This window comes from Chlorocebus sabaeus, chromosome X (genome assembly GCF_047675955.1).
Source record: "Chlorocebus sabaeus isolate Y175 chromosome X, mChlSab1.0.hap1, whole genome shotgun sequence".
NCBI lineage: Eukaryota > Metazoa > Chordata > Mammalia > Primates > Cercopithecidae > Chlorocebus > Chlorocebus sabaeus.
The window spans coordinates 103,631,018-103,655,979 of record NC_132933.1 but is presented as its reverse complement, the minus strand read 5'-3'; the positions used below and the strand labels follow the sequence as shown (position 1 = coordinate 103,655,979).

The 24,962-nt window shown below is 54.3% G+C and overlaps 2 protein-coding genes across 8 annotated transcripts; one reads left to right on the top strand and one right to left on the bottom strand.

Annotated features, from left to right (window-relative positions):
* The first annotated feature begins 4,014 nt into the window (after positions 1 to 4,014).
* On the top strand, positions 4,015 to 20,559 carry CCDC120 (coiled-coil domain containing 120). Of its 7 annotated transcripts, none has more exons than XM_007991667.3 (10): positions 4,015 to 4,354; positions 12,416 to 12,458; positions 12,698 to 12,788; positions 12,931 to 13,064; positions 14,355 to 14,495; positions 14,903 to 15,197; positions 15,569 to 15,631; positions 15,997 to 16,171; positions 16,290 to 16,388; positions 17,788 to 20,559. In XM_007991667.3, the coding sequence occupies exons 3-10, from the start codon at positions 12,740 to 12,742 to the stop codon at positions 18,722 to 18,724; spliced, it is 1,893 nt and encodes a 630-aa protein (XP_007989858.1). In that variant the 5' UTR covers positions 4,015 to 4,354; positions 12,416 to 12,458; positions 12,698 to 12,739; the 3' UTR covers positions 18,725 to 20,559. The 7 variants fall into 7 exon arrangements, with proteins under 7 accessions (XP_007989858.1, XP_007989860.1, XP_007989855.1 ...); XM_007991664.3 differs by having other exon boundaries at positions 4,209 to 4,354; positions 12,416 to 12,580; XM_007991668.3 differs by lacking the exon at positions 4,015 to 4,354 and adding an exon at positions 8,402 to 9,565.
* Positions 20,560 to 21,865: 1,306 nt separating this feature from the next.
* PRAF2 (PRA1 domain family member 2) lies at positions 21,866 to 24,794 on the bottom strand. Its single transcript, XM_007991663.3, has 3 exons — positions 24,527 to 24,794; positions 23,143 to 23,360; positions 21,866 to 22,715 (listed from the first exon to the last, which is right to left on the bottom strand). Exons 1-3 carry the CDS (start codon positions 24,703 to 24,705, stop codon positions 22,576 to 22,578), a joined length of 537 nt encoding a protein of 178 aa, XP_007989854.1. The 5' UTR covers positions 24,706 to 24,794; the 3' UTR covers positions 21,866 to 22,575.
* Positions 24,795 to 24,962: the final 168 nt, after the last annotated feature.

The window sequence follows — 24,962 nt, the reverse complement described above, 5'->3', positions numbered from 1 at the left end:
AGACCCCTGCCTCATAGCCTCCAGAGGGAGTACAGCTCTGCTGACACCTTAATTTTGGCCCAGTGCAACTGATTTTAGACTTCTGGCCCTTAGAACTGTGAAAGAATACATTTCTGTGTTTTTTGTTTTTTGGTTTTGTTTTGTTTTGTTTTTGAGAGGTAGCTATTTCTTTATTTAGAGATGGAGTCTCGCTCTATCACCCAGGCTGGAGTGCAGTGGTGTGATCTTGGCTCACTGCAACCTCTACCTCCCAGGTTCAAGTGATTCTCCCACCTCGGCCTCCCTAGTAGCTGGGACTACACCATGCCTGGCTAATTTTTGTTAAATTTTTTTAGTAGAGACAGGATCTCACCATGTTGTCCAGGCTGGTCTCAAACTCCTGGCCTCAAGTGATCCACCTGCCTGGGCCTCCCAAAGTGGTGGTATTACAGGGTGAGCCACTGCGAATTTCTGTTTTTGTTTCTTTTTGTTTCTTTTTTTTTTGAGACGGAGTCTCGCTCTGTCACCAGGCTGGAGTGTAGTGGCGCGATCTCGGCTCACTGCAACCTCGGCCTCACAGATTCAAGCGATTCTCCTGCCACAGCCTCCTGAGTAGCTGGGACTACAGGTGCATGCCACCACACCCAGCTAATTTTTGTATTTTTAGTAGAGACAGGGTTTCACCATGTTGGCCAGGATGGTCTCCATCTCTTGATCTTGTGATCCGCCTGCCTCAGCCTCCCAAAGTGTTGGGATTACAGGTGTGGGCCATCGTGCCTGGCCCTCTTTGTTTTTTTAAGCCACCAAGTTTGCAGTAATTGGTTACATCAGCCACAGGGAAGAACTACAGATGGCTTTGGGAAGAGTTGGGGGTCACTGGAAGGACTTAGGGCTACGTTGGGTTGGGTTACCAAGGGCAGTTTGAGAGTATAATTAGAGGCCGTTGGAAAACATTTGGGTGCACTTGGAGACATCAAAGGGAAAATTGAAGTGGGATTTGGGGGGTCACTGGAGGGTGGAAGGGAGGTATAGTTGGGAGACTGTGGGAAGGTAAATGGGAACTGTTTACAGGTAGCATTGGGTGCTATTAGAGGGCAGTTTAGGGTGTAGTTGGAAGTTCTTGGAGGGTGGTTTGGGTGGTACTGTTGGGAAAAATTGGAAGATGTTTCGTGGGTGTAGTTGCTCATAATTTAAGACAAGGTTGGGGCTGGGCGTGGTGGCTCACGCCTGTAATCCCAGCACTTTGGGAGGCCGAGGTGGGCGGATCACCTGAGGTCGGGAGTCGAGACCAGCCTGACTAATATGGAGAAACCCCGTCTCCACTAAAAATACAAGATTAGCCGGGCATGGTGGCACATGCCTGTAATCCCAGCTACTCAGGGGGCTGAGGCAGGAGAATCACTTGAACCCAGGAAGCAGAGGTTGCAGTGAGCAGAGATCTCACCATTGCACTCCAGCCTGGGCAATGAGAGCCAAACTACATCTCAAAAAAAAAAAAAAAAAAAAAAAAAAGACAAGGTTGGGCATGGCGGTTAGTGAAGAGTGGTTTGGGGTTACAGTCTGGGTCTACAGTTCTGGGACCAAAGGAAGGTAGTTAGGGGGTAGAGGCATGGTTGGGGCTGTTGGAAGGAGAATTTTAGCAGTGGGGGTTAGAATTGTTGGATAGTAGTTTAGAGTTAGGTTTGGGTATTATTGAAAAGGCATTTTGGGGATATTCTTGGGAGTTGATAAAGGGCAGCTTGAGGATGTAGAGCTGACTGCTGGAAGGTGGTTTAGGAGTGAAGGTGAGGCTCGGGAGGTCAGTTTAGTGATGATATTTGGGGATTATAGAGTGGTCTGGGGTACAGTTGAGGGCTGGTGGGTATGGTCCAGGGTGCAGTTTGGGGGTCTGTTTTGAAGTCTGGATGTCAGAAGGGTGTTTTGAGTTGTGGTTGAGGAGCTATTGGTGGGTAATTTGGAGAGAAGTTAAAGATCATTGGATAGACTACTGTTCAGCAATAAAAGGAGCAAACCACTGTTACATGCTACCACACGGATGAACCTCAAAAACATCAAGCTAAGTGAAAGATGCCAGACACAAAAAATCCATATTTTTTCATAAAAATATTACATTTTTATGAAATGTCCAAGAAAGGCAAATTTATAGAGACAGAAAGTAGATTCGTGGTTGCCTATAGTTGGGAATGGGAATGGCATTCAGTCATGAGGGATTTTTGTGGGGGTAATGTTAATGCTCTAAAACTGGGCTATAGTGATTGTTACACACTTCGGTAATTTTTTTTTTTTTTGAGACAGTCTCACTCTGTCGCCCAGGCTGGAGTGCAGTGGCACGATCTCAGCTCACTGCAACCTCCACCTTCCAGGTTCAAGCTATTCTCCTGCCTCGGCCTCCTGAGTAGCTGGGATTACAGGTGCCTGATATATCACGCCTGACTAATTTTTGTATTTTTAGTAGAGATGGGGTTTCACCATGTTGGTCGGGCTCGTCCTGAACTCCTGACCTCACGTGATCTGCCCATCTTGGCCTCCCAAAGTGCTGGGATTACAGGCGTGAGCCACTGTGCCTCACTTAGGTAAATTTACTATGTTGCACAGCACACTTAATCGTGGATGGCTTTTATGGTACATAATTATCAGTATTATTTTTTGAGATGGATTCTCACTCTGTTTCCCAGGCTGGAGTGCAGTGGCACTATCTTGGCTCACTGCAGCCTCCACCTCCTGGGTTCAAGCGATTCTCCTGCCTCAGCCTCCTGAGTAGCTGAGATTACAGGTGTGAGCCATCACGCCCAGCTAATTTTTTGTATTTTTAGTAGAGTCCGGGTTTCACCATGTTGGCCAGGCTGGTCTTGAGCCCTTGGCCTCAAGTGATCTGCCCGCCTTGGCCTCCCAAAGTGCTGGGATTACAAGTGTGAGCCACTGTGCCCGGCCTGGTACGTAAATTATATCCCAGTTAAGTTGTTTTAAGAAAAAAATTACTGAGAGTTCTTTGTAATTTAGGTCACTTAAGTATGATCCAGGGTGCATGTAAGTCTTTGGAGGGCTTAGGGGACACATTTGGGGCCACTGGAGTATGATTTGGGGGCCCAATTGGGTAACTACAGCAGGATGGTTGGTGGCTATTTGGAGGTACAGTTGAAGACTGTTGGAGAGTGGTTTAAGGTGCAGTTTGGGTCAGTGGAGTGTGGGTTAGAGGTGTAGAGGGTGCTGGAGGGTGGCTTGAAATGCAGTTGAAAGACCACAGAAAGTGTAGTTGGGTTACATGGCACAGTGATAGGGGCTGTTGGAAGGTAATTTTGTGGGGATATGAGGGGAGGCCAATGAAAGGTGGCTGGCTCAGAGGGGTCCATGGAACATGGTTTGGAGGTAATGTGGGTGACTGTTGGAATTATTTTGTGGTGCAGGTGAGGCCCACGTTCAGGGTAATTAGGAATGTTTGGACTGGTGTTGGGGGCTCCTGGAGAGCCATTTTGGGTCAATGGAATATGGCTTGGAGGGTTCATGGAGAGGGGTTTGGGGTCAATGGAGGGTGTTACGGGTGCGCATTGGAAGTAGATAGCAGGTGATTTGGACATGCTGTTTGGAGGGTAATGGTTTCAGGGCTGATTGCAGATGGTTTGGTGGAGCAAACTGGGGGTAGTGTAAGGTAGTTTACTGCTACAGCTTGGGTGTCCATAGAGGGTGGACTGGAGGTACCGCTTGGAATCAACAGACAGTAGTTTGGGGATATAATTTGGAGGATAATGGAGGTTGGTTTGGAGTGCATTTGAGGGACAATAGGGAGGGTAGCTGGGGTTTAGAGGTGTGGGGATAACTTACAGAGAGCAGCTTGGGGTACTGCTTGCGGGTCCCTAGGGGACGACTTGGGGTGAGGGGCGCCAGTAGGCTCCCTGAGGGGGCGTGGCCTCGGCGAGGGAGGGCTCCGCCGCCCTCGAGAAAGAGTGTGCGCACGCGCTCCCAGCTTGTTCGCTCCTGGCGCTCCCGGAGCAAGAAAAATCCAAGACCCGAGCCGGCGCCTGCGCACTTCGTCTCCGCCGCTGCTGTGGTCTCGCGCCCCGCCCCCTGGTCCCCCCACCCCCTAGGCTCGGCTGAGCGGCGGAGGTGGCCGTGCCGCTGGAAGCCGACAGACCCGAGTTAGAGGTGGGGGCGGGGGTCCGTCGCCCGCGGCCGGGCCGGCGCTCCCCTCCCACCCTCCCCGCGACCCCCGTTTGGTCCCCACGGCTAACGGTCGCGCAGCCAAACACGGCCCACGGGCAGGGCGCGGAAGGGGAGCAGGCGCGCGCCCGGGGACGAGCAGGGCGCAGTGAGGGAGGGGCGCGCCCACTACCCTGGCCGGCCGACACCGACCCCGCCTACCGCTGCGCTGGGACCCTTGGTGAGTAACCAGCCCCGCCTGCGGAGGAAGGGAGGGGACAGGGTGGGGTGAAGGCCTGGAAACGCCGATGGGGCGTACCTGCGCGCGCACCCGCGACCTCTGACCCCGTGGCCTCAGCCCTGACCCCTTCCGACTTGACTACATCTTTTTTAAACCTCAACCCCTGTTGGCCTTGGCCTCAGTACCTTCCGTCAGAGCCCTGACCTAACCATATTCTGGCCTGGTATGATCCTCAACCCCTGTTTTGTTCCCCCTAAATCCAGTCCTGACCCTAGACCCCATTCAGTTCTGTCCTGGGGATCTTTGACCTGACCCTGATCTTTGCCCGACCCCGTCTCATCTCTGAAACATCTTGCCCTATCCTAATGCCCAACACTGACCCCGGTTTCTGTCCTGACGCTTGACTTGTCTGTTCCCTAAACTCTTATCCAGTCTCTGAACCTCTACCAGTCATGTCCTGTCCCCCTAACCCCAATCTGGTCTAGTTCTGTCCTGATTCCTGCCCTCTAACTTCTGTCCTTTCTCTGCACCCTATATGATATCCTCTCCTATATACTCGTGATCTGCATCTTGGCTCACCACCTTTAAATATCCCCGTCTCCTGCCTTGTCCCTGCCCCTGACTCTGTCCTGTTTTTCCCTCTTTTCTTGTCCCATCACCATACTTATTCCTATCCTCATTGTGTCCTGGTCTTTTCCTGTTCCTGACCTCCATCCTGAACCTGCCCTTTTCCCTGTCCCCTCATTTGACCACTGGCTTAGCCTTTCCTAGTCATGTCTGCCCTGCTGTTTTGTCTCTTTCTTGTACTTTTTCTCTGACCCTTGTCCTGAACCCTACTTTATCCCATCCCCTGGCCAGTGTCCTGGCTCATTCCCCATCCTGCCTCTTGACCTCCATCCTGCAATAACTCTGGTTCTATCTTGTCCCCTACGCTCCTCCTTGTTCTGTCCCTTCCCATCCCAGCCCCAGGCTGTTCTCCCCCTTACCATGCCCCTCCACCCTGTTCAGATCTTCTTCTTTCCTAATATCCACTTGCCATCCCTTCTGAGCCCAGGACAGGGGTCCCATTATACTGTGCCCGGAACTTGAAGATTCTGCTGTTACCAGGACCTCTGAAGTACATCCCAAATGCTTCTCTTAGCAAGAGCAAGCAGCCCTATGCACCCTGCGTGGCTGATGGGGGTTTTTGTGTGTGATCTCCCCTACCCCCACCCTAGTGATCTCACATAGAGCTTACATTTCTCTTCCTGCCCCAGGAGGGCATGCAACTGTTCTACGCTGCTGCCCTCTGCAAGTGTGAAAGAATACCCTAAATTATTCAGTGACTCTCTGGGAGTCTGAGAGGTCTGGGTCATGTTTCCAGCCTTGCTGTGTTGGGGACTGCCTCACGTTGTGGGGAAGAGTTGAGAAAATATGAAGAGATGGGGGATGCTGGGGTATGTATGAATCTTCTAGGCCATGTTACCCCTATTCCCTGGTCTTGATTCTGGGTGCATGATCCCTGTTTTCCTGGCCTGAAAGAGAAGAAGTCTATTCTAGGCCAAGGCTTCAGGACTTGGTATAGAGGAGGGATGGGGTCAAGGATTCATCCTCCTTCTCTCAGCAGTAAGCAATAAAAATCTTGGTGCTAAGTCCACCCCACCTCTGTGGGGCTTGTCTGTGGGAGAGAAGGCCAGGCAGTCACTGGATGTAAGAATCAGGCCAGTCCACTAGTAACAGTAACGACAATAATGCAGGGTTCCCCTCATTGTCCGAATCTCCTTGATTCTGAGGATGATGGGGAGAACTTGGATGGCTAGAGGGTAATGTGTTACTCAATTAGGTTTCGTTCCTGCATTTCTCACAGAGACTAGTGAGTTTGAATAACAAGATGCCAGACCTATCTTATTTATCCTGAATATCTATCCAAACCTATTGATAACAACACAAGCATTCCTCACTGTCCCAATCTATTTGGTACCTGAATTCTGAGAGGGAGAGCGCCCGAAGTTCAGACAGTGAAACCTACCAAGTTATCTGAAGGTATTTTGTTTTCACATCTTACATAGTGAGTGGGGAAAATTGAGATAATGAAGAATAATGACTTTAACTCAAAAATATATCCGAATCTATGAACTTTCCTGAGCTCCAGGGACAAGAGTTGGGATAGTGAGGGTACCCTGTTATGTAAAGTTTCTGCATTTTGCCTGGAGAGTAACGAAAGTTCAAGAATGAGGGATACCAGTCGTATCTCAAAAATGTTTCTAAATCCATTCAGTTCTTGCATTTGTATGGTGAGAGTTCAGACAGTTTCTCTGAATGTATTTGGTTCCTGCATTTTTTATGTTGAGAAAGGACAGGTTGAATCATGAGGGAAAACAGCTCTGTTTCAAATATGTCTCATTTGGTGAGCAGGAAGGGTACCGTGTCTAGTTAGCAAGTAGGATTTGGAAGCTGAGGGATACTAGTTCTGTCTCAAAAATGGATCTGAGGCTGGGGGCAGTGGCTCACGCCTGTAATCCCAGCACTTTGGGAGGCTGAGGCTGGTGGATCATAAGGTCAGGAGTTCGAGCCTAGCCTGGCCCAGATGGTGAAACCCCACCTCTACTAAAAATACAAAAATTAGCCGGGTGTGGTGGCAGGCTCCTGTAATCCCAGCTGCACAGGAGGCTAAAGCAGGGAACTGCTTGAACCCGGGAGATGGAGGTTGCAGTGAGCCGAGATCATGCCATTACACTCCAGCCTGGGTGACAGGGCGAGACTCCATCTCAAAAAAAAAAAAAAAAATTGCGTTTGAATACGTTTAGTCTCTGATTTTGGATAGTGAGAGTTCAGACAAGTTATCTGAGGAAAAACAACTGTTTCAAATGTATCAAGTGAGACTGAAGGACACTAGCTCTGTCTGGAAAAAATGTATCTGAATGTATCTACTTGATTCCTGACTTCCTGTGGGGAAGAATACTTGTAAGTGTGACAGCCAACATAAACTGAGCTCTTCCCAGGCACTGTTCTGCACAAGCTTTAAATGTATTAACTGATTTAATACTCACAATAGCCTCGTGAGGTACATACTGTTATCATCATTCCCCATTGACAGAGAGGCACAGAGAGGTTAAGTGACTTGTTCAAGCAGTCACACAGCCAGTAAGTGGCAGAACTGGGTTGAATCCCAGACTTACCATTTACTAGTGATACCAGGGTCACGTGAGGCCCAGGACCCAGCTGGGATGGGGCTTAGAGGTTGGGTCATCTTCGAGGCTGTTTAAAGTCATGGACCAGGGCAATGATGTATGCTAGTGACTCTGCCCTATTTGTCTGCCTGGCCCAGGAGATCCGGTTACCTGCTCTCCCCCAGTTACCCCCACAACAGCCCACCTCTGTGTGAGTGTATTAATTGTTGTTAGTAACAGTCGTTAATGACATGGTGTGTTTCCTTGCACTTTGAAATGCCTTTCAAAGTTACTTGGCCTCCATTGTCTCTGTAACCACCTTTTACCCATTTTACAGATGAGACCTAAGCTTTAAGACTCAATCTGCATTGCCAGCCAGATTCTCATCCCTCTTGGCTCTGATTTTATTATTGTCCCGCTTCCCAACATCCTTGGTGGCCCACAAGAGGTGGGAGAGGCTGTGGCCGAGAGGACACTCCCCACAGACACTCAATGCCCACCTCCACCAGCCCCAGGCAGTGAAGGGGGGAGGGCCATGAAAGGGGCCTTTGTGTTCCATGCTGAAAATCTCACACCCAGGAAGAAAGGTGGGCAGGGATAACGGGAGGCCTTAATAGTGTGAGTCTGGGGCATTGCTGATTCAGAGTGAGCTCCTCTCTAGGCTTGGCCCATCTGCAGCTTTCCTCACTTCAGGTCATGGTGTGGGCTGCTGCAGGGGGCTGGGTGGGGCTTGGGCCCTGAGGTCACAGAGCAGATGGTCCTGAAGGGAGCACAGGATGTGTGCTGTGTGCCGAGACTGGCCCAGAGCCCAGGTGGTGGTGGTGGTGGTGGTGGTGGTGGTGGTGGTGGTGGTGGTCGTGGTGGTGGTGGTGGTGGGCGGGGTGAGGGGAGGCAGGAACAGTACATTGTAGGGACTCAAAGCTCTCATTTCCTTCTCTGGCATGAAGCCTAACTCTCCGAAGAAGAGAGACCCAGCATGGATGTGAAGAAGCATGAGCCCCCTTCCCTACTTCTCTTCCCCACTAGCAGGAGTAGCCTCTGTCTGCCTCCCAGCCAGGACCCAGTCCCTGGAAATTCTGATTTCACCTGCTCTTCTGCCGCTGTAATCTGAATTGGGCCTCTTCACCTTTCCAAGCCTCAGCTTCTGCATCTATAAAATGGCTGTAAGGAGGCTGGGTCTGTGCCATCCTCCTACATTTGTAGGAACCAAGAAGGGTAAAAATCCATGAGTGTTTTGTAGGGTGTAAGTTGTACTTGATTTATTGAGATTATTTCTTCTGGAGCCACAGAAGGATCTTGAGACCTGGCCTCTCCTTAGAAGGGTTGACTTCCTCTGTTCCCAACTTGGGAAACTATTCCCAAGTGAGGGTGGGAATTGCCCCAAGGCCTTCTACCACTGCCTTGCCCTGGGAGGAAAGGGTAGGGGCCTCAGAATGTGATGCTTATTGCCAAGAGACAAAAACCCAGTTTAACACCCGAAGCCTGCCATGTACTTTACACCTCTATGGCCCAGATCCAAGGTGTCCCTTGGGTGGGCAGCGTCTAATCCTCTGGGAATTTGGGCAGTAGGAGAGGCAGCTGCTACTCCCACCACTCTCAGCCCTTCTTCCCAGTTTTCTGCTAAGTGTACGGGGTGAGGAGGCACATGCCTCCATGCCTGGCCAGTTTTTTAAAATTTTTTTGTAGAGATGGGGGGGGTCTCACCATGTTGCATAGTCTGGCCTTGAACTCTTGGCTTCAAGCGATCCTCCCAAAGTGCTGAGATTACAGGCACCAGCTACCCTGCCTGGCCCAGGCTGTCTTAGACATGCTGGGCACCCTGAGTGGACCTGGCCCTGAAACTGCCCCCAGGGGTGACCCTAGTCCTGGTGGCAGACAGGCAAGGGTTAAAAGGTGTGGGCCGGCCTAGTTCCTGGCCAGGTAGGCTGGGCCATTACCTAGTGGGAGGTGGCCAAGGCATCTGCCACTGCTGCTCACTGCCACTACCAGCCGGAGCCAGGGCCTGGTCGAGACAACTATTTTTGAGGTATCTGAGGCTACCCCACAGCACTCTCTGGCATTGGTGAGCACCTGGGAGCAGTGGGCCCAGGGTTCGAGGGGGATGAGGGCATTGGGGAGCTGGGGCAGTGTGTACTGAAGTTCCCTTCAGTAGAGAGCCAGGTCTGTGGAAGAGGCACACCAACAATGCAGGGCAGGGTGGCGGGGGACGGGGGGGCGGTGTGTGGGGGCAGTGAGAATGGAGGGCCTGAGGACAGGGGCAAAGCCCAAAACACCAATTTCCTTTCCTGGCACCGAGCTGATTCCTGGCCGGAAATGGATGAGGAGAGATCGGGGAAAAGAGAAGTATGAGTCCCCCCTTCTCCACCCTATCCCTGCTTCCTTTCCTCCCCCAGGAGTAGCCTCTGTCCTCTCCCAACCCAGGGCCCAGCTCCCCAAGAAAGACCAGACTGGGCTACTAAGAAACCATTACTCGGGCACCTGCCTGCCTACGCCTGATTTGTTCACTACAGTGGAGGAAGCGGGGGTTCTGGGGAGGGGAATGGCCCAGACATTGAGAGTTTGTATTTGCTCTAATAGTGGCAGGATGTGGAAATGCCCCCCCAAGTGTTGGGGTGCCACCCAGGTGAGGTATCTTGGTTGTAAACAGTCATTACAGCCAGGAATTTCTCAGCTGTGGTGTCAGAATGGCAGACCTGAAAAACCTGCCGGGCCCGCCTCTGGGTGTGGGGGGTACCCTCTGCTGCTCTCCTGCTGCAGCTCATCCCTGGGATAGGATGGGGGCCATGGGGTCACTGGTGCGGGAAGACCTGGGGTTGGTGTGGGGGTGTGCTGGGGAGGGGTTTGCTGGGATCCCTTTCTCACCATCTAGGTGGGGACGAGGCCCCAAGGCAAGTATGCAGAGGGCAGGTGAGCGGAGGCAGAGGCTTAGGAACTGGGTGTGGGGGTGTGGGGCGTTGACTGTGTCTAGCCTGCCCAGTGACCCCATGATTCATGCTCTAACTATGTCCCCCGAGGTCGGGCTGACAGGGAGGAGTTGGGGTTCCTGTGTGGACCCTGTCTGGACTTCTAGGACGCTCTGAGAAACTAGAGAAGAAAGGATTGGCTGGGTGCAGTGCCCCACGCCTGTAATCCCAGCACTTTGGGAGGCTGAGGTGGGTGGATCACCTGAGGTCAGGAGTTTGAGACCAGCCTGGCCAACATGGTGAAACCCTGTTTCTACTAAAAATACAAAATTAGCCAGGCATGGTAGCGTACACCTGTAATCCCAGCTACGCTGGAGGCTGAAGTGGGAGAATTGCTTGAACCTGGGAAGTGGAGGCTGCAGTGAGCCAAGATCTTGCCACTGCACTCCAGCCTAAGCAACAGAGCCAGACCCCGTCTCCAAAAAAAAAAAAAAAAAAAAAAAAGAGAGAATTGAAGCAGCCCAGCTTGGGATTGGGACCAATGCTGGCAAGGGGAACCATGGACAGAGTTGGGTTCCTGTGGGGGTGGAGGAAGATTCCAGAGAACCCTGTGAGAGTTCCTTGGGCCTAAATGGGGGCTGGGAAAGTTGGAGCCCCAGTGAGCTGGGATGTCGAGGAACCCCTGCCATGCTGGGAAATGTCAGACCTTAGATGAGCGGGGATGTGAATGCCTCTGCCGGGGCCTGGGTTTGTCAAAAGGCTTTAGGCACTGATCCCCACCCCTGCTGTTGAAGGCAGGGCACCACTGCCTCGAGAGAGGGGTACATGCCCTATGAGGCAGGTAGGAGGACTGCAGAGAAACATGACACTTTATAAGCAGCTTGACCTCACCCCACAATATACAGATGGGGAAGGGGCTTGAACCCATGCCTCCTTGGTTGGCTGGGTCTTCCTCACACCAGGCTAACATGTCATGACAAGCTACCAACTTCAAGGTAGGTGATAATGGGAACTCTGTGGCCCCATAAAGCCCTCTCAGTCACCTGCCACTTAGGTTAGGCCAGGTGATGGGAGGTGATATGACTCGGCTGCCCTGCTGGGGACTGAGCATGATATGGAAGGGAGGGAGCAAACTCCAGAGGAGGGGTGGCCAGCCAAGGCAGGCTCCATGGTCAGCCGAGCCATCGGGCAGAGAAGGAGGCAGGAGGCAGGTGGTTCGTTATTTGCAGCTGTGGACTTTGCTTCTCACAAATCCCAGCAGGAGGACTTCCCTACGCTAGGCTCAGGACAGGCTGTCATGGGGAGAGGAGCTGGAGGGACCCTGGGTCAAGTGAACATTCTCCTTGCTGCACTAGAGCTACAGAATGGAGTTGGGACAAGCACAGACCCACAGATCTGCGCTTGAACCCTGGCTCCACTGCCGCCTCATTCGTTTTACTCCGTCTGTTACTCATTCAGCTGGCACCCATTGAGCACTTCTGTGTACAGCCGTGTTCAGGGTGCTGGTGATGCTGATGAAAATGGGACAGATAATGTTTCCTGTCCTTGTCGATGTTCCAGGAGGCACAATCTCCTGTTGGACAACCGTTTGTGAGAGGATATAACTGTGGAAGTGATATTTAAGCTCTAGAATGATAAGTGTGATGCAGGGGCTGGGGTGGTGAGAGGTTGAAGAAAGCACTTCAGGCAGCAGCCACAGCCTGGGCAAAGACCCTGAGGCCTGAGGGACCAGGGAGCTTATGGGGAAGTTGGTGGAGTTAGAGCGGTTCTCATGAGTGAGAGTGTAGGACCAGAGGGGTGGGCCTGGGTTATGTCTGTGGCTGTGGGCCAGTTATTTCACCTCTGTGCCTGCCTATCCTCATCTCTAAAATGGGAATACGAATCTTTCCGGGTGGCTCTGAAGATTTAGTGTGGCATCATAGGTAACTGTTGCAGGCACCCAGGTGTTGACTGCATGTCCATTGTTGTTATAGTTGGTTGAATCTGTCCCATTAATTCTCCTTCCCCAGGCAAGACTCGTGGCTGTGACCCATGGGCCTCTGAGGAGGCGTTGTAAGTCCGCCCAGCTCCCCACTTGCTGTGCTCCCACTCAATGCGAAGGGAACCAGGGCCAAGGTACCAGGGCCAAGTGGGTCCAGACATCCACACGGATTCTGAAAGGGCAGGTCAAGCAGGCACGTGGGGCCCAGGTTACCCCTTATTCCCCGCTGCGGCATGGGAAGCTGGGAAGGGCTGGGGGTTGGGGTATCATGGGACGTGCTTCCTTAATGGCTCCTGTGTGTCACTGCCAGACTTTGTCCAGCTGTCAGCCACGGCCTCTCTACAGCACCAAGATGGAAGTCAAAGGTCAGCTGATCAGCTCTCCTACCTTCAATGCCCCAGGTCGGTGGCTCCTTCCCCTCCTGCTGCCCTCTCCCCTGCTCTGAATCACCACCTGCTTGCTCGGGAAGAGTCAGTCCCTTGCTCCACAGCTGCTCCAGAATGCCCTGGCTGTCCCACTGATCTTTGCTCCCTCTGTGTCTAGCTGCCCTGTTCGGAGAGGCTGCCCCCCAGGTGAAGTCAGAGCGTCTGCGGGGGCTGCTTGACCGGCAGCGGACCCTGCAGGAGGCCCTGAACCTGAAACTTCAGGAGCTCCGCAAAGTGTGTCTCCAGGAGGCGGTGAGGGCCTGGCCCTAGGGTTATCAGGCAGGGAGGTTGGGAGGAGGTGAGAAGCTGGGGGCCCTAGGTAGACAGACTTGGGTGGCAATTCCTCAATCACTTGTCTTAGCTGTAGATTCCCTGTCACCCACTTTCTCCTCAAAGCTCAGCTTAGATATGTTAGAATGAATGAAATATGAGGCTGGGTGCTGTGGCTCACGCCTGTAATCCCAGCACTTTGAGAGGCTGAGGCAGGTGGATCACCTGAGGTCGGGAGTTCGAGACCAGCCTGACCAATATGGAGAAACCCTGTCTCTACTAAAAATGCAAAATTAGTCTGGGCACAGTGGCTCACGCCTGTAATCCCAGCACTTTGGGAGGCCAAGGCGGGCAGATCACGAAGTCAGGAGATTGAGACCATCTTGGCTAACACGGTGAAACCCTGTCTCTACTAAAAATACAAAAAATTAGCCGGATGTGGTAGTGGGCACCTGTAGTCCCAGCTACTTGCGGGGCTGAGGCAGGAGAATGGCTTGAACCCGGGAGGTGGAGCTTGCAGTGAGCTGAGATCACGCCACTGCACTCCAGCCTGGGCGACAGAGCAAGACTGTCTCAAAAAAAAAAAAAAAAAAAAAGCAAAATTAGCTGGGCGTGGTGGCTCACGCCTGTGATCCCAGCTACTTGGGAGGCACTGAGGCAGGAGAATTGCTTAAACCCGGGAGGTGGAGGTTGTGATGAGCCGAGATTGCACCATTGCACTCCAGCCAGCCTGGGCAACAAGAGTGAAACTCCACCTCAAAAAAAAAAAAAAAGAAAAAAGAAATATGGTAATACAGGCCCACTGTTGACTGTTTCAAATCCAACAAACTTCAGAAAACAGGTTCTGTCCAAAATTTGGCAGCACAGTCTGACCTGAACTGGCACAGGGTGATCTGTAGTTTCAGTTTACCCCTCTTACTGTGAATGCCCACAGTGTGCCAGAAATAATACTATAGCTCAGACCATGCAGCCACAGCCCCTGAAGGGAGTTATGTAATACTTAGGATCTCAATGGTGTCCCCTTTATAAAAACGAAACAATTCTGGATTCCAAAGCAGGTTTCCCTACCTCCCATGCCCACCACCCCAGGGGTTTGGGCCACTGAAGTTTGGGCACACCTGCCTGGTGGAGATACTGGGAGGGGAGTATCATGCGTGGGTGCTGAGCCGGGCCAGGCTCCTGGTAGAACTTCTGTGGCTTCTGGGATCATTAATGCTTCACCCCATCCTTCCAACTAACCCTTGGTAGTCTCTGACCCCTGCCTCCCACCAGGAGCTGACTGGCCAGCTGCCCCCTGAGTGCCCACTAGAGCCTGGTGAACGGCCCCAGTTGGTCCGCCGGCGGCCCCCCACCGCCCGTGCCTACCCTCCACCGCACCCCAACCAAGCACACCACTCCTTGTGCCCTGCTGAGGTGAGCAGATGGGTGTGGAGAGCAAGAGGGTGGGGAGAGGGGACAGGTACAGAGGAGTAGCCAGGAGGAAGGTGTGGGGAGGGGGCTTGTGGCCAGGTGAGGAAGCTTGTGGCCAGGTGAGGGAAAGGCTAAGATGAGAAGGAAAAGGGCTTCTAGAGGTAGGTTCCTGCGATGAGGGAGGATGCTGGTCCCTAACTGTCAGGACAGGCCTCCCACCCTCAGGAAGATGAATCGACCCAGCCCTTCACCGAGAGGCCCTGACCCGCCCCCTCCCCCAGGTGAATAAGCTCCACCTGTAGGTGAATAGGCCTGAATAGGCTGCAGGAAGTACAGGCCAGCCTCTAGTGGGTTTGGCCCCGCCAGGTCCCTGTTCCTGGCCATTTCCAACATTTGGGTGGGCCCGACAGGAGCTGGCTCTGGAGGCCCTGGAACGTGAGGTGTCAGTGCAGCAGCAGATCGCGGCAGCCGCCCGTCGCCTGGCCCTGGCCCCTGATCTGAGCACCGAGCAGCGCCGGCGCCGTCGCCAGGTCCAGGCAGACGCACTGAGGAGGCTGCACGAGCTAGAGGAGCAGCTCGGGGATGTCCGGGCCCGCCTTGGCCTCCCAGTGCTCCCGCTGCCCCAGCCACTGCCACTGTCCACGGGGTCAGTGATCACCGCCCAGGGAGTCTGCCTGGGCATGCGCCTCACTCAGCTCAGCCAAGGTGAGCATCCCCTGGTGAGGGTGGGAGAGTGGACACTGGCAAATGAACGTGGTAGGGCTGGGATGGCTGAGTGGCCAGTGAAAACCAGGAGGTAGGCACAACTCAAGTGGCCCAACCCGTGAGAAGAGTTGTGACAAACTGGCTTACCGGAAAGGACAAACTGTGGGAGACTGATGAATATCTGCTGGGACAGTCAGGAACCAAGCTGGGGTGGTCTTGGGCTCTGGTAAAAGCAGATTCTTGGGAAGGGAACAGGATGAGGCGGAAACTGGCCGGAAGGTGGCCCAAGTAGAGGTGCTCACCCAGTGGTGTAAGGGGACGGCACCCAGGCCTGGGAGTGAGAGGCCCACTTCTCCCCCTCTCACCTATAGAGGACGTAGTTCTGCACTCAGAGAGCAGCTCCCTCTCAGAGTCTGGGGCCAGCCATGACAACGGTGAGGACTCCTGTCCCCCAAACCTGCCCCCGACTCCTATGTCCCCTCAGCCCATCATCGCCTTTATTCATCCGACCACATCCTGCATGATCAGCCCATCCTTTGATGCCCAGCCCCTCCTGTGCTGCTTCAGCTTCTCCTTAGCCATGATCCATCTTCCTGTAGGTCCCCCATCTTCTTAGCCTCACCCCACCCCAACCCCCAGCCCCACAGCCCCAGAACCTACTCGTCAGTCTTAGCTCCTCCTCAGCCTGCTTAACCTGTCCCAGCACTTTGCCCCTCCCCATGGCCTTGCCCACGAGCCTGTCCTGCCCCCTCTGGGCCCCCCTCATTGAATTCTATCCCACTTGCTCTCTTCCACTCAGAGGAGCCCCATGGCTGTTTCTCTCTGGCTGAGCGCCCCTCACCACCCAAGGCTTGGGACCAGCTGCGGGCAGTATCCGGGGGGAGCCCTGAGCGGCGAACCCCATGGAAACCACCCCCATCAGATCTTTACGGGGATCTGAAGAGCCGACGGAACTCTGTGGCCAGCCCCACCAGGTGAGAATGAGCCCCTCCTCCCCTCCGAAGGAGCTGGGAATGGGATAGTAAGCCTGGGCTGGCAGAGGGTCTGCTGGTGGGTACAGTCTCTAACCTAGGCCTGCCTGTCTCTGTCTAGCCCCACACGCTCGCTGCCCAGGAGTGCCTCCAGTTTTGAGGGGCGAAGTGTGCCTGCCACCCCAGTCCTCACCCGGGGCGCTGGCCCCCAGCTCTGCAAGTAAGGGGAATCTGAGGATGACCTGGAGGATCAGAGGGGAGGGAACCATTAGTTCTCACTGGAAGCTTGAGGACGGCATTATCAAAAGGTGTGGGATCGCTGGGCGCGGTGGCTCATGCTTGTAATCCCAGCACTTTGGGAGGCCGAGGTGGGCGGGTTACTTGAGGTCAGGGGTTCAAGACCAGCCTGACCAACATGGTGAAACCCCATCTCTACTAAAAATACAAAAATTAGCTGGGTATGGTGGGGCATACCTGTAATCTCAGCTACTTGGGAGGCTGAGGCAGGAGAATCGCTTGAACCTGGGAGGCAGAGGTTGCAGTGAGCTGAGATCAAGATTGTGCCATTGCACTCCAGCCTGGGCGACAAGAGCAAAACTCCGTCTCAAAACAAAAAAACAAAAGGTGTGGGACATGGGAGGCTGGGAGTTAAAAGTGAGCAGGCATCTCGGTGGATAATGGGGTAGGGATTTGGGGCAGAAGCATCAAAGTTTTGAGTATGGGCTTTTCTGTGCATTTTGGACAAGCCATTCTCCTTTTCTGAATCAGTCTCCTCATTTGTGAAATGGAAATAATAGTATCTGCCTTTGAAAAACATGGACATAATAAGTTCTGGTTAACATATACTGAGTGCTTGCCACCTGCTAGGAATTAGTGGCACCAACTCATTCAATCATGAGATCCCTGTGAGGTGGGTGCTATTGTTATTCCCATTTTATAGATGAGGCAAATGAGGCACAGAAAACTGTTAGTTTCTGTTAGTTTGTTAGTAAACTGAAGTCCTGGAGTTTGAGCCCAGGCAAGTTTTACTCTAGAGTCCATGCTTTTAACCATTGTCCTCTTCTGCTTCTTAAACAGAGTGCCTACTTTCCCCAGGCTCTGAACAAAACCAAGTCCCCGCCCTTGTGGGGCTTGCATTCTGTGAATGGTGGCTGTTGGGATGGTAGCTTTGGGTGGTTCATACATATGGTCGGATAGAGAATTCAGGCAGGGTTTTACGTGTGGGCCCTAAGGCCTAGGACTCAATCCTGGAGGCCGTGGGAGCCGTGAGAAGGGCCTTAGCATGGGGAGGGGTCAGCTGGATTAGGAAGAGCCCCCTGCCCGGCACCTACTCTGCTAGCCTTTCCTCTGAGTCCCTACACAGATTTACAGCTCTCTTGGAGCTAACAGTGCCAGGCCTCCCCCATACATTTCTACCCCCGACCCCCTAGCCTAGGACAGAACCTCAGCCGCCCTTTACATGTCACTACCTGCCACCTTTATACACACAGCTTCCAACCCTGGGCCCATTTGGAGATGTGAAAGTGAAGGCTCAGAAAGGGGTGGGGTAGCGAGGGCACTGCACACCTTCTGCCTGATTTTTCTGACCCTATTCCCATGACCCTCGCCTCTCACCTCAGACCTGAAGGCCTTCATTCTCGTCAGTGGTCCGGCAGCCAGGACTCCCAGATGGGCTTCCCCCGGGCGGACCCTGCCTCCGATCGCGCCTCCCTCTTCGTAGCTCGCACCCGCCGCAGCAACAGCTCTGAGGCCCTGCTGGTGGACCGGGCTGCTGGTGGGGGAGCTGGCTCCCCGCCCACCCCTCTGGCTCCCTCTGCCTCTGGCCCCCCAGTCTGCAAGAGCAGTGAGGTGCTGTATGAGCGCCCCCAACCAACCTCTGCCTTCTCCTCCCGCACAGCAGGCCCCCCAGACCCTCCCCGGGCCGCCCGGCCTAGCTCAGCTGCCCCTGCCTCCCGAGGTGCCCCCCGGCTCCCACCTGTGTGTGGGGACTTCCTCTTGGACTACTCCTTGGACCGGGGTCTGCCCCGCAGTGGTGGTGGAGCAGGCTGGGGGGAGCTGCTGCCTGCAGCTGAGGTCCCAGGACCCCTCTCCCGCCGGGATGGGCTCCTCACCATGCTCCCCGGCCCACCACCTGTGTATGCAGCTGACAGCAACAGCCCCCTCCTCCGCACCAAGGACCCCCACACCCGTGCCACCCGCACCAAGCCCTGTGGCCTGCCCCCAGAGGTTGCCGAGGGTCCTGAGGTGCATCCAAACCCTCTGCTGTGGATGCCTCCACCCACCCGTATCCCCTCGGCTGGTGAACGCAGTGGCCACAAGAACCTGGCTCTGGAGGGGCTGCGGGACTGGTACATCCGGAACTCGGGACTGGCCGCGGGGCCCCAGCGCCGGCCTGTGCTCCCTTCCGTGGGCCCGCCACACCCACCCTTCCTCCATGCCCGCTGCTATGAGGTGGGCCAGGCGCTGTACGGGGCCCCCAGCCAGGCGCCACTCCCACACTCGAGGAGTTTCACGGCGCCCCCTGTCTCTGGCAGGTATGGGGGGTGCTTTTACTGATGGGTAGGGGTCTCTTAAGGCAGATGGCGAAGATATCCAGGCCAGGGAGTGGCTAGTCATGATAGCTAATGAATTGGACCATGAGGAAACTAGCTGCCGTGATGGCACAGGGTCACTACTGCACATGACCTGCATTAGTCCATGGGGTCCTGGTGGAGGGGATCTTGGGCACTGGTAGCAGCAGTTCTTTATCAAGTTATAGGCTGAAGATGAGCCTTGAAGCCAGGGTGCTGGGAGGAAGGGACATCTCATGCCCCTCGCCGTTTTCTTCCTTGTTTCTCCATGCCCTGGAGCCTGAAAGTGCTGTCCTGTGCCTGCCTCCACCTCTTTAACGAGTCTCTTTTCCTTTCTTTTTATGTGTCTTGTCTGTCTTTTCCTCTTCTTGTCTTCCCCGCCCTGTCCTCCGGATTCCTGCTACCCCTTCTAAAGATACTACGCGGACTTCCTGTATCCCCCGGAGCTGAGCGCTCGTTTAAGTGACCTGACGCTAGAGGGGGAGCAGTCCTCCAGTTCTGACACCCAGACCCCGGGGACACTGGTCTGACCCCTTCTGATATGTCCCTTCTTGGCTTGGGCACGATTCCAATCTGGGGAGCACATAGCTGACCTCGCTGGGCCCTGGGGTGTGGTTGCTCTCAGTCCTGAATGCAGTGCGCCAACCTAATCTTCCAAGGCCCCTGGCTCCCCGTAGGCCCAGGAAGGTGTCTGACACCCTGCTTCTTCTCTCACACTGTGCTGGGGACTGGGGGCCCTCAGCCAGCTTAAAAGAGAGAGGATAATGTCATGGGGACCCCAAGCCCCTTCATCCATTTATGTTTACAGTTGTGACTTAGGTATTCATTGTCTTCCTCCAACACTAGGCGTTTTATAAAAGGGAAACTTGATCTCCTCTGGTTGGGTTCATTCCTGTTCCCATGCCCAACCGGGTTCCATTCAGTAACCCCCTCCATAAAATGGACCATATCGGGTCTCAGGGCCATTTAGGGCAGCCAGGAGACTCCGGTGTGAACAGAAATCCCTGCCACGCATCGCCAGGGCAGTTGTTGGGGCATTGGGCTCTCTGCCCACGCTTGGAAGGACTGCATTCTGGGTGGGATGCCTGAAGGAGTCCAACCCCGTCTGTGCCCACGGCCTCTGCCCTGACCACCCCCAGTAAGGAGGCCCCACAGGAGGGGCAAAGGGCAGAGCCATCAGGTGTGCCGTGTCCTGGGATCCTATGGGGGTTGAACCTGGCATCTACCAGACCTGGCACCGGTAGATGCCAGTAAAATCCTCAGGTGAGGTCTGGCTACAGGCTGCGGGCCACAGGCCGCTCACCACTCACACCTTCCTTGGCTTTCCTTCCATCCACCCCCCCTTTTTTTTTCTTTTCCTCGAGACGGAGTCTTGCTCTGTCACCAGGCTGGAGTGCAGTGGCACAATCTCAGCTCGCTGCAACCTCCGCCTCCTGGGTTCTCCTGCCTCACCCTCCTGAGTAGCTGGGATTACAGGCACACGCCACCACACCCAGCTAATTTTTGTATTCTTAGTAGAGACAAAGTTTCACCATATTGGCCAGGTTGGTCTTGAACTCTTGACCTCACGATCTGCCCACCTTGGCCTCCCAAAGCACTGGGATTACAGCCGTGAACCACTGCACCCAGCCCCCATCCACCACTTTTTAAGCAAACCCACACAAATTGTGTTTTCTATGATACCTGTCTGTGACTTTCGGAGCTGGGGGTTCCCCTACCCCCTTTTCCTGGTGTTAAACTTTTCTTTTTATACCAGTGGATCTGGGCCCAAGACATTATCCACACTGGAAGGGGATTTGTATAATAAATGTGTAAACTGAACCCATGTGTTGCTGCTGCTCTATCTGCCTCACCTTGAGGGCCCACACCTCTAGTCAAGACCAGATAATATATTTTTACAGGAAAAAAACATACCTTGGGAATAGCCTGTGATAGTGTCATCTGTTTTGACTTTACTTGCTTTGTGATGTGGGGCAACTTCTTTGCCTGTCTGCACTCAGATTTCTAGCCAACCTCTAACAATAACTCTTGGTAATATAAATGATGATAACAAAGACTCTGTCCTTAACCTCCCTATGCATTGTTTTTAATTTTTTTTTTTAATTTTTTTTTTTTGAGACAATGTCTCACTGTGTTGCCCAGGCTGAAATGTAGTGGCGCAATAACGGCTCACTGCAGCCTTGACCTCCCGGACTCAATCTTCCCACCTCAGCTGCCTGAATAGCTGAAACTACAGTTGTGCACCACACCATACCCACTAATTAAAAAAAAAAAGTAGGCTGGGCGCGGTGGCTCACGCCTGTAATCCTAGCACTTTGGGAGGCCAAGGCTGGCAGATCATGAGGTCAGGAGATTGAGATCATCCTGGCTAACACAGTGAAACCTCGTCTCTACTAAAAATACAAAAAATTAGCCGGGCATGGTGGCACATGCCCATAATCCCAGCTACTCGGGAGGTTGAGGCAGGAGAATCACTTGAACCCAGGAGGCAGAGATTGCAGTGAGCCGAGATCACGCCACTGCACTCCAGCCAGGGTGACAGAGCAAGACTCTGTCTCAAAAAAAAAAAAAAAAAAAAAAAATTGTAGAGATGGGGTCTCATTATGTTGCCCAGGTTAGTCTCGGACTCCTCGGCTTGAGCAGTCTTCCTGCCTCAGCCTCCCAAAGTGCTACCATGCCCAGCTTTTTGAGACAGGTTCTCACTGTTGCCCAGGTTGGAGTGCAGTGGCACAATCAGCTCACTGCAGCCTCTACCTCTTAGGCTCCAGCCATCCTCCTGCCACAGCCTCCCAAGTAGCTGGGACTACAAAAGCACACCACCATGCCCAGCTAAATTTTAATTTTTTTGTAGAGAGAGAGTCTTGCTATATTGCCCAGGCTGGTCTCAAACTCCTAGCCTCAAGTGATCCTCTAGTCTCAGCCTCCCGAAGTGTTGGAATTACAGGCATGAGCCACCACACCTGTCCTTCCCTGTGCTTTAATGCTGATCCAGAGGTAAGTTTCAAGGAAGGGCCTCAGAGATCACCTCTTCAGCCTGCATATTCAGGAAAAGTCTAGCAGAATTGAAAAGTAGAAGGCCACTTCTGTCCTTTGAAATGTATAAGAACTTTACCCAGGAGGCTCAAACTGGCATGAGAGATGCAACAGGCTTTATTGTTGCAGCAACACTAACATATATGCCCCATTCCCTGCTGAGGCCTGTCCCCACCTCACCCCTTGGTTGTCAATGATGTGGAACATTGGGGTGAGGGGCAAAATCCCTAAGCAGAGCTGGAGGGAGGCAAGTGGGACTGGTGAGGGTCGGGATCACCTGGGACCAGGGGTCCAACAGTCAGGATACCCAACTCCATCCACACAGGGGCATGGAACACTTGGGTTTTGAGTTCAAGATTTGGCAATGTCTTGACCTAGGTTGGAAGGTAGGGTAGGGTCTGGAAAAGCTTTGGTCCAGGATTCAAGATTTGAGAGTGCTTTGCCTCAGGCCCCAGTTTGGGGCTGAGCATGGAGAAGGGTGGATGGGAGTGTCTCTGGGTTCACAATTTGAAATTGGCCATGGATGCTGTGGCCTGAAGCCCCAGTGTTGGGGCTGGATGTAGGTGGCTCTTGGTTCTAGGTTCAGGGCTGGGGAAGACTCTTGTCCCTAGGTTATGGGGGCTGGGTGTGAGGGATATCTTAGTTTGGGGCTGGCGTGGGGGTAGGGTGGTCATAGATGTCCTGTTTTGTTTGGGCAGGGGGCTCTAGGCTCCTGTTTTAAGTGCTGGGAAAGGGCTCTGGGTCCCAATTATGGGCTGGGGGTGGGGTGGTATTCTCCAGGTCCTGAGTACAGATCCTAGGGGCCTAGGATCCAGCCTCTTGCTCTTGTCCCAGCGCCTCTAGTAGCAGGCCCATTGGCGTCCGCTTGAGACCAATGCTCTCGATCTTGTTCTCAATCTTGTTCTTAAGGTTGCGCAGGCGCAACGAGGCGTGCACCAGGATCACTGTGGGCGGCACCGAGAGGGGTGGTCAGTGGAATAGACCTCAGCCTGCAGCCAACCGGGGCCCACCGAAGGGAATTGGCGCGCAGGCAGGCCAATCGAGTGGTGAGCGGCCAGGACGCCTCAGATACTGAAAGCGTGGCCGAGTAATTGGCTTGGCAACGTGGGCATGGCCAGGGAAGGCGCCCGGTAACGGGGACGTGGCCAGTGGAAGGCACTTAACACCAGGAGTGAGATGGGAAAGGCGATAATAAAAGGGGTGTTCCCAGAAGGGGGAACGAAGTCCGGGAAGGCGCTTTTTAGCGGGGGCGTGGTCAGGCCCTCGGGTTTCCCAGCCCCCTCTCAACCCGGGGACCGGGGCAGGGCTGGCCTGGTGCCTTAAGCATGTTCTGGCCGCTTTCCTGGCTATCTCGGGGTAGTGGAGACTCACGAAGCACCGGCCCGGCGATGCTGAGCAGGAAGGTGCAAGCGCCGCCCACGACCCAGAGAACCAGGAGGCCGACGGCAAGCACTGCGGCCAGGCAGGCAGCAGGGTGGCTGCGGCGGCAGCGGCGCACAGCTGCGCGGGTCTCAGCTGCCCACACCAGCATGCCGAGGGCCACCGCCACTACCAGCGCGCTCAGAAGCGTGTGCAGCGGACGCACGTACCTGCGGGTACAAGGGAACTAAGCTAGCCGGCCGGCCGGGCGGAGAGACGGCCTCCGGGACCACCACCCACCCTGGGCCCCAAGAGCCAGGGTCTCCCGTCTCCGGACACTCCAGCTCGGCACATCCTCCCACCAGCCCTGTCTCCAGCAGGCCCATCTGCCAGGGCTCCCGACTCACCCCCGTGGACCCCTCCTTTCCTCCCTGTCAATTCCACTGTCCTGTCTTCCTGAAGTCCCCACTTCAGGCCTTCCCATCCAGCTAGAGAAGACTCCCCATACCCCCGGGCTCCCAACACTTCTCTGGACTTTCCTTCCGACTCTACCCACACAGGGCCCATCATCAGCCTGCCCGCAAGCTCCCTCTTTAACCCCAGCCCCTGCAAATCCCTCTTCCAGGCCTGTCTCCACACATTACCCTCTCCCCAGGCCTAGGGTCCTTATAGGAGCCCCCTCCAGGCTCCCATTTCCCTATAGATTCCTCCCTCCATCATTGCTAGAACCTTTTCCAGGTTGTCAGCCCCACTCTGAACTTCTAGCACTGCTCAAGTCCCTCCTCCAGATTCTCCATCCCTCTCTGGTCTCACGCTTTCCAACCATGGATCGTTCTCCTGGGCCCAAGTTCCCCAACAGGTACCTGCCCCTGGCGCCTTCCAGTCATGGCCAGGCTCCCCTCCAAGACCGGATCCCCAATAAATACATGTTCCAAACCCTCCAACTTTACCGTCTATTTCCCAGTCTCTGCCCTAAGTACTCCAGGGTCGGCCTCAATCTGGCCCCATCATTCACATTACCCCCCCACCACACCCCTCAAGTACTCTCACGTCCCCCTTTGGGGCCCTCCTTTTTTTCCGGTTCACCTTCCAGCCCACCTTCCCCTTCCGTCCCACACTTGTCTGCATCTTCCCCAGATATTCCCTCTAGACCCCCATCCCCCGCAGGCCCTCCTCATCAGCCAGGCTCCATCTCCCTGAGGCCCTCCTTATAACCAGGCTCCACCTCCTTCAAGGTCTCCCTTCCAAGCCCCTCAGGCCGTCCATCTCTACTGACTTCGCCCTTCCCGGCCTTGCATCCCCACTCAGGTTCCCTGTCCTGGTCCTCAAAGACCTGTGGGTGTACCCCCCCACGCTCTGCAGACGTCCCCGGCCAACCGGCGCCTCCCTCCCTCACCCGGCAAGAGCGAGGCCGATGCCGAAGCAGAGAAGATAGTTGGTTTGGTAGTAGAGGAGGTTGTTGATGACGCGGTGGCACCATCGCTGCGGGTCGCATGGATCCGGAGCCGCCAGACGCGCCGACCCCAGAACAAAGTCGTCCAGGGCGCGTAGCGGTGGCAGCCGTACCTCCGACATCCTGCCGGTTAATGTGGCTGGACCAGCCAGGAGGGGGCCGGACTACAACAACCGTTACGCCCCTCGCCACCGCGGGGCACACCGGGAAATGGAGTCTGGGCTGGGCAGCTATTTCCCTAACCTCCTAGGTGGATTGCGCAGGGGCGGCGATGCACGTGACCGGAAAAGCAACTAACACGCCGCTCAGAAAAGCAGCAAAGGCTGCCGGGAAATCAAGCCTTGGCCGCCAGGCTAGACGTTCCCAACCCTTAAAACTC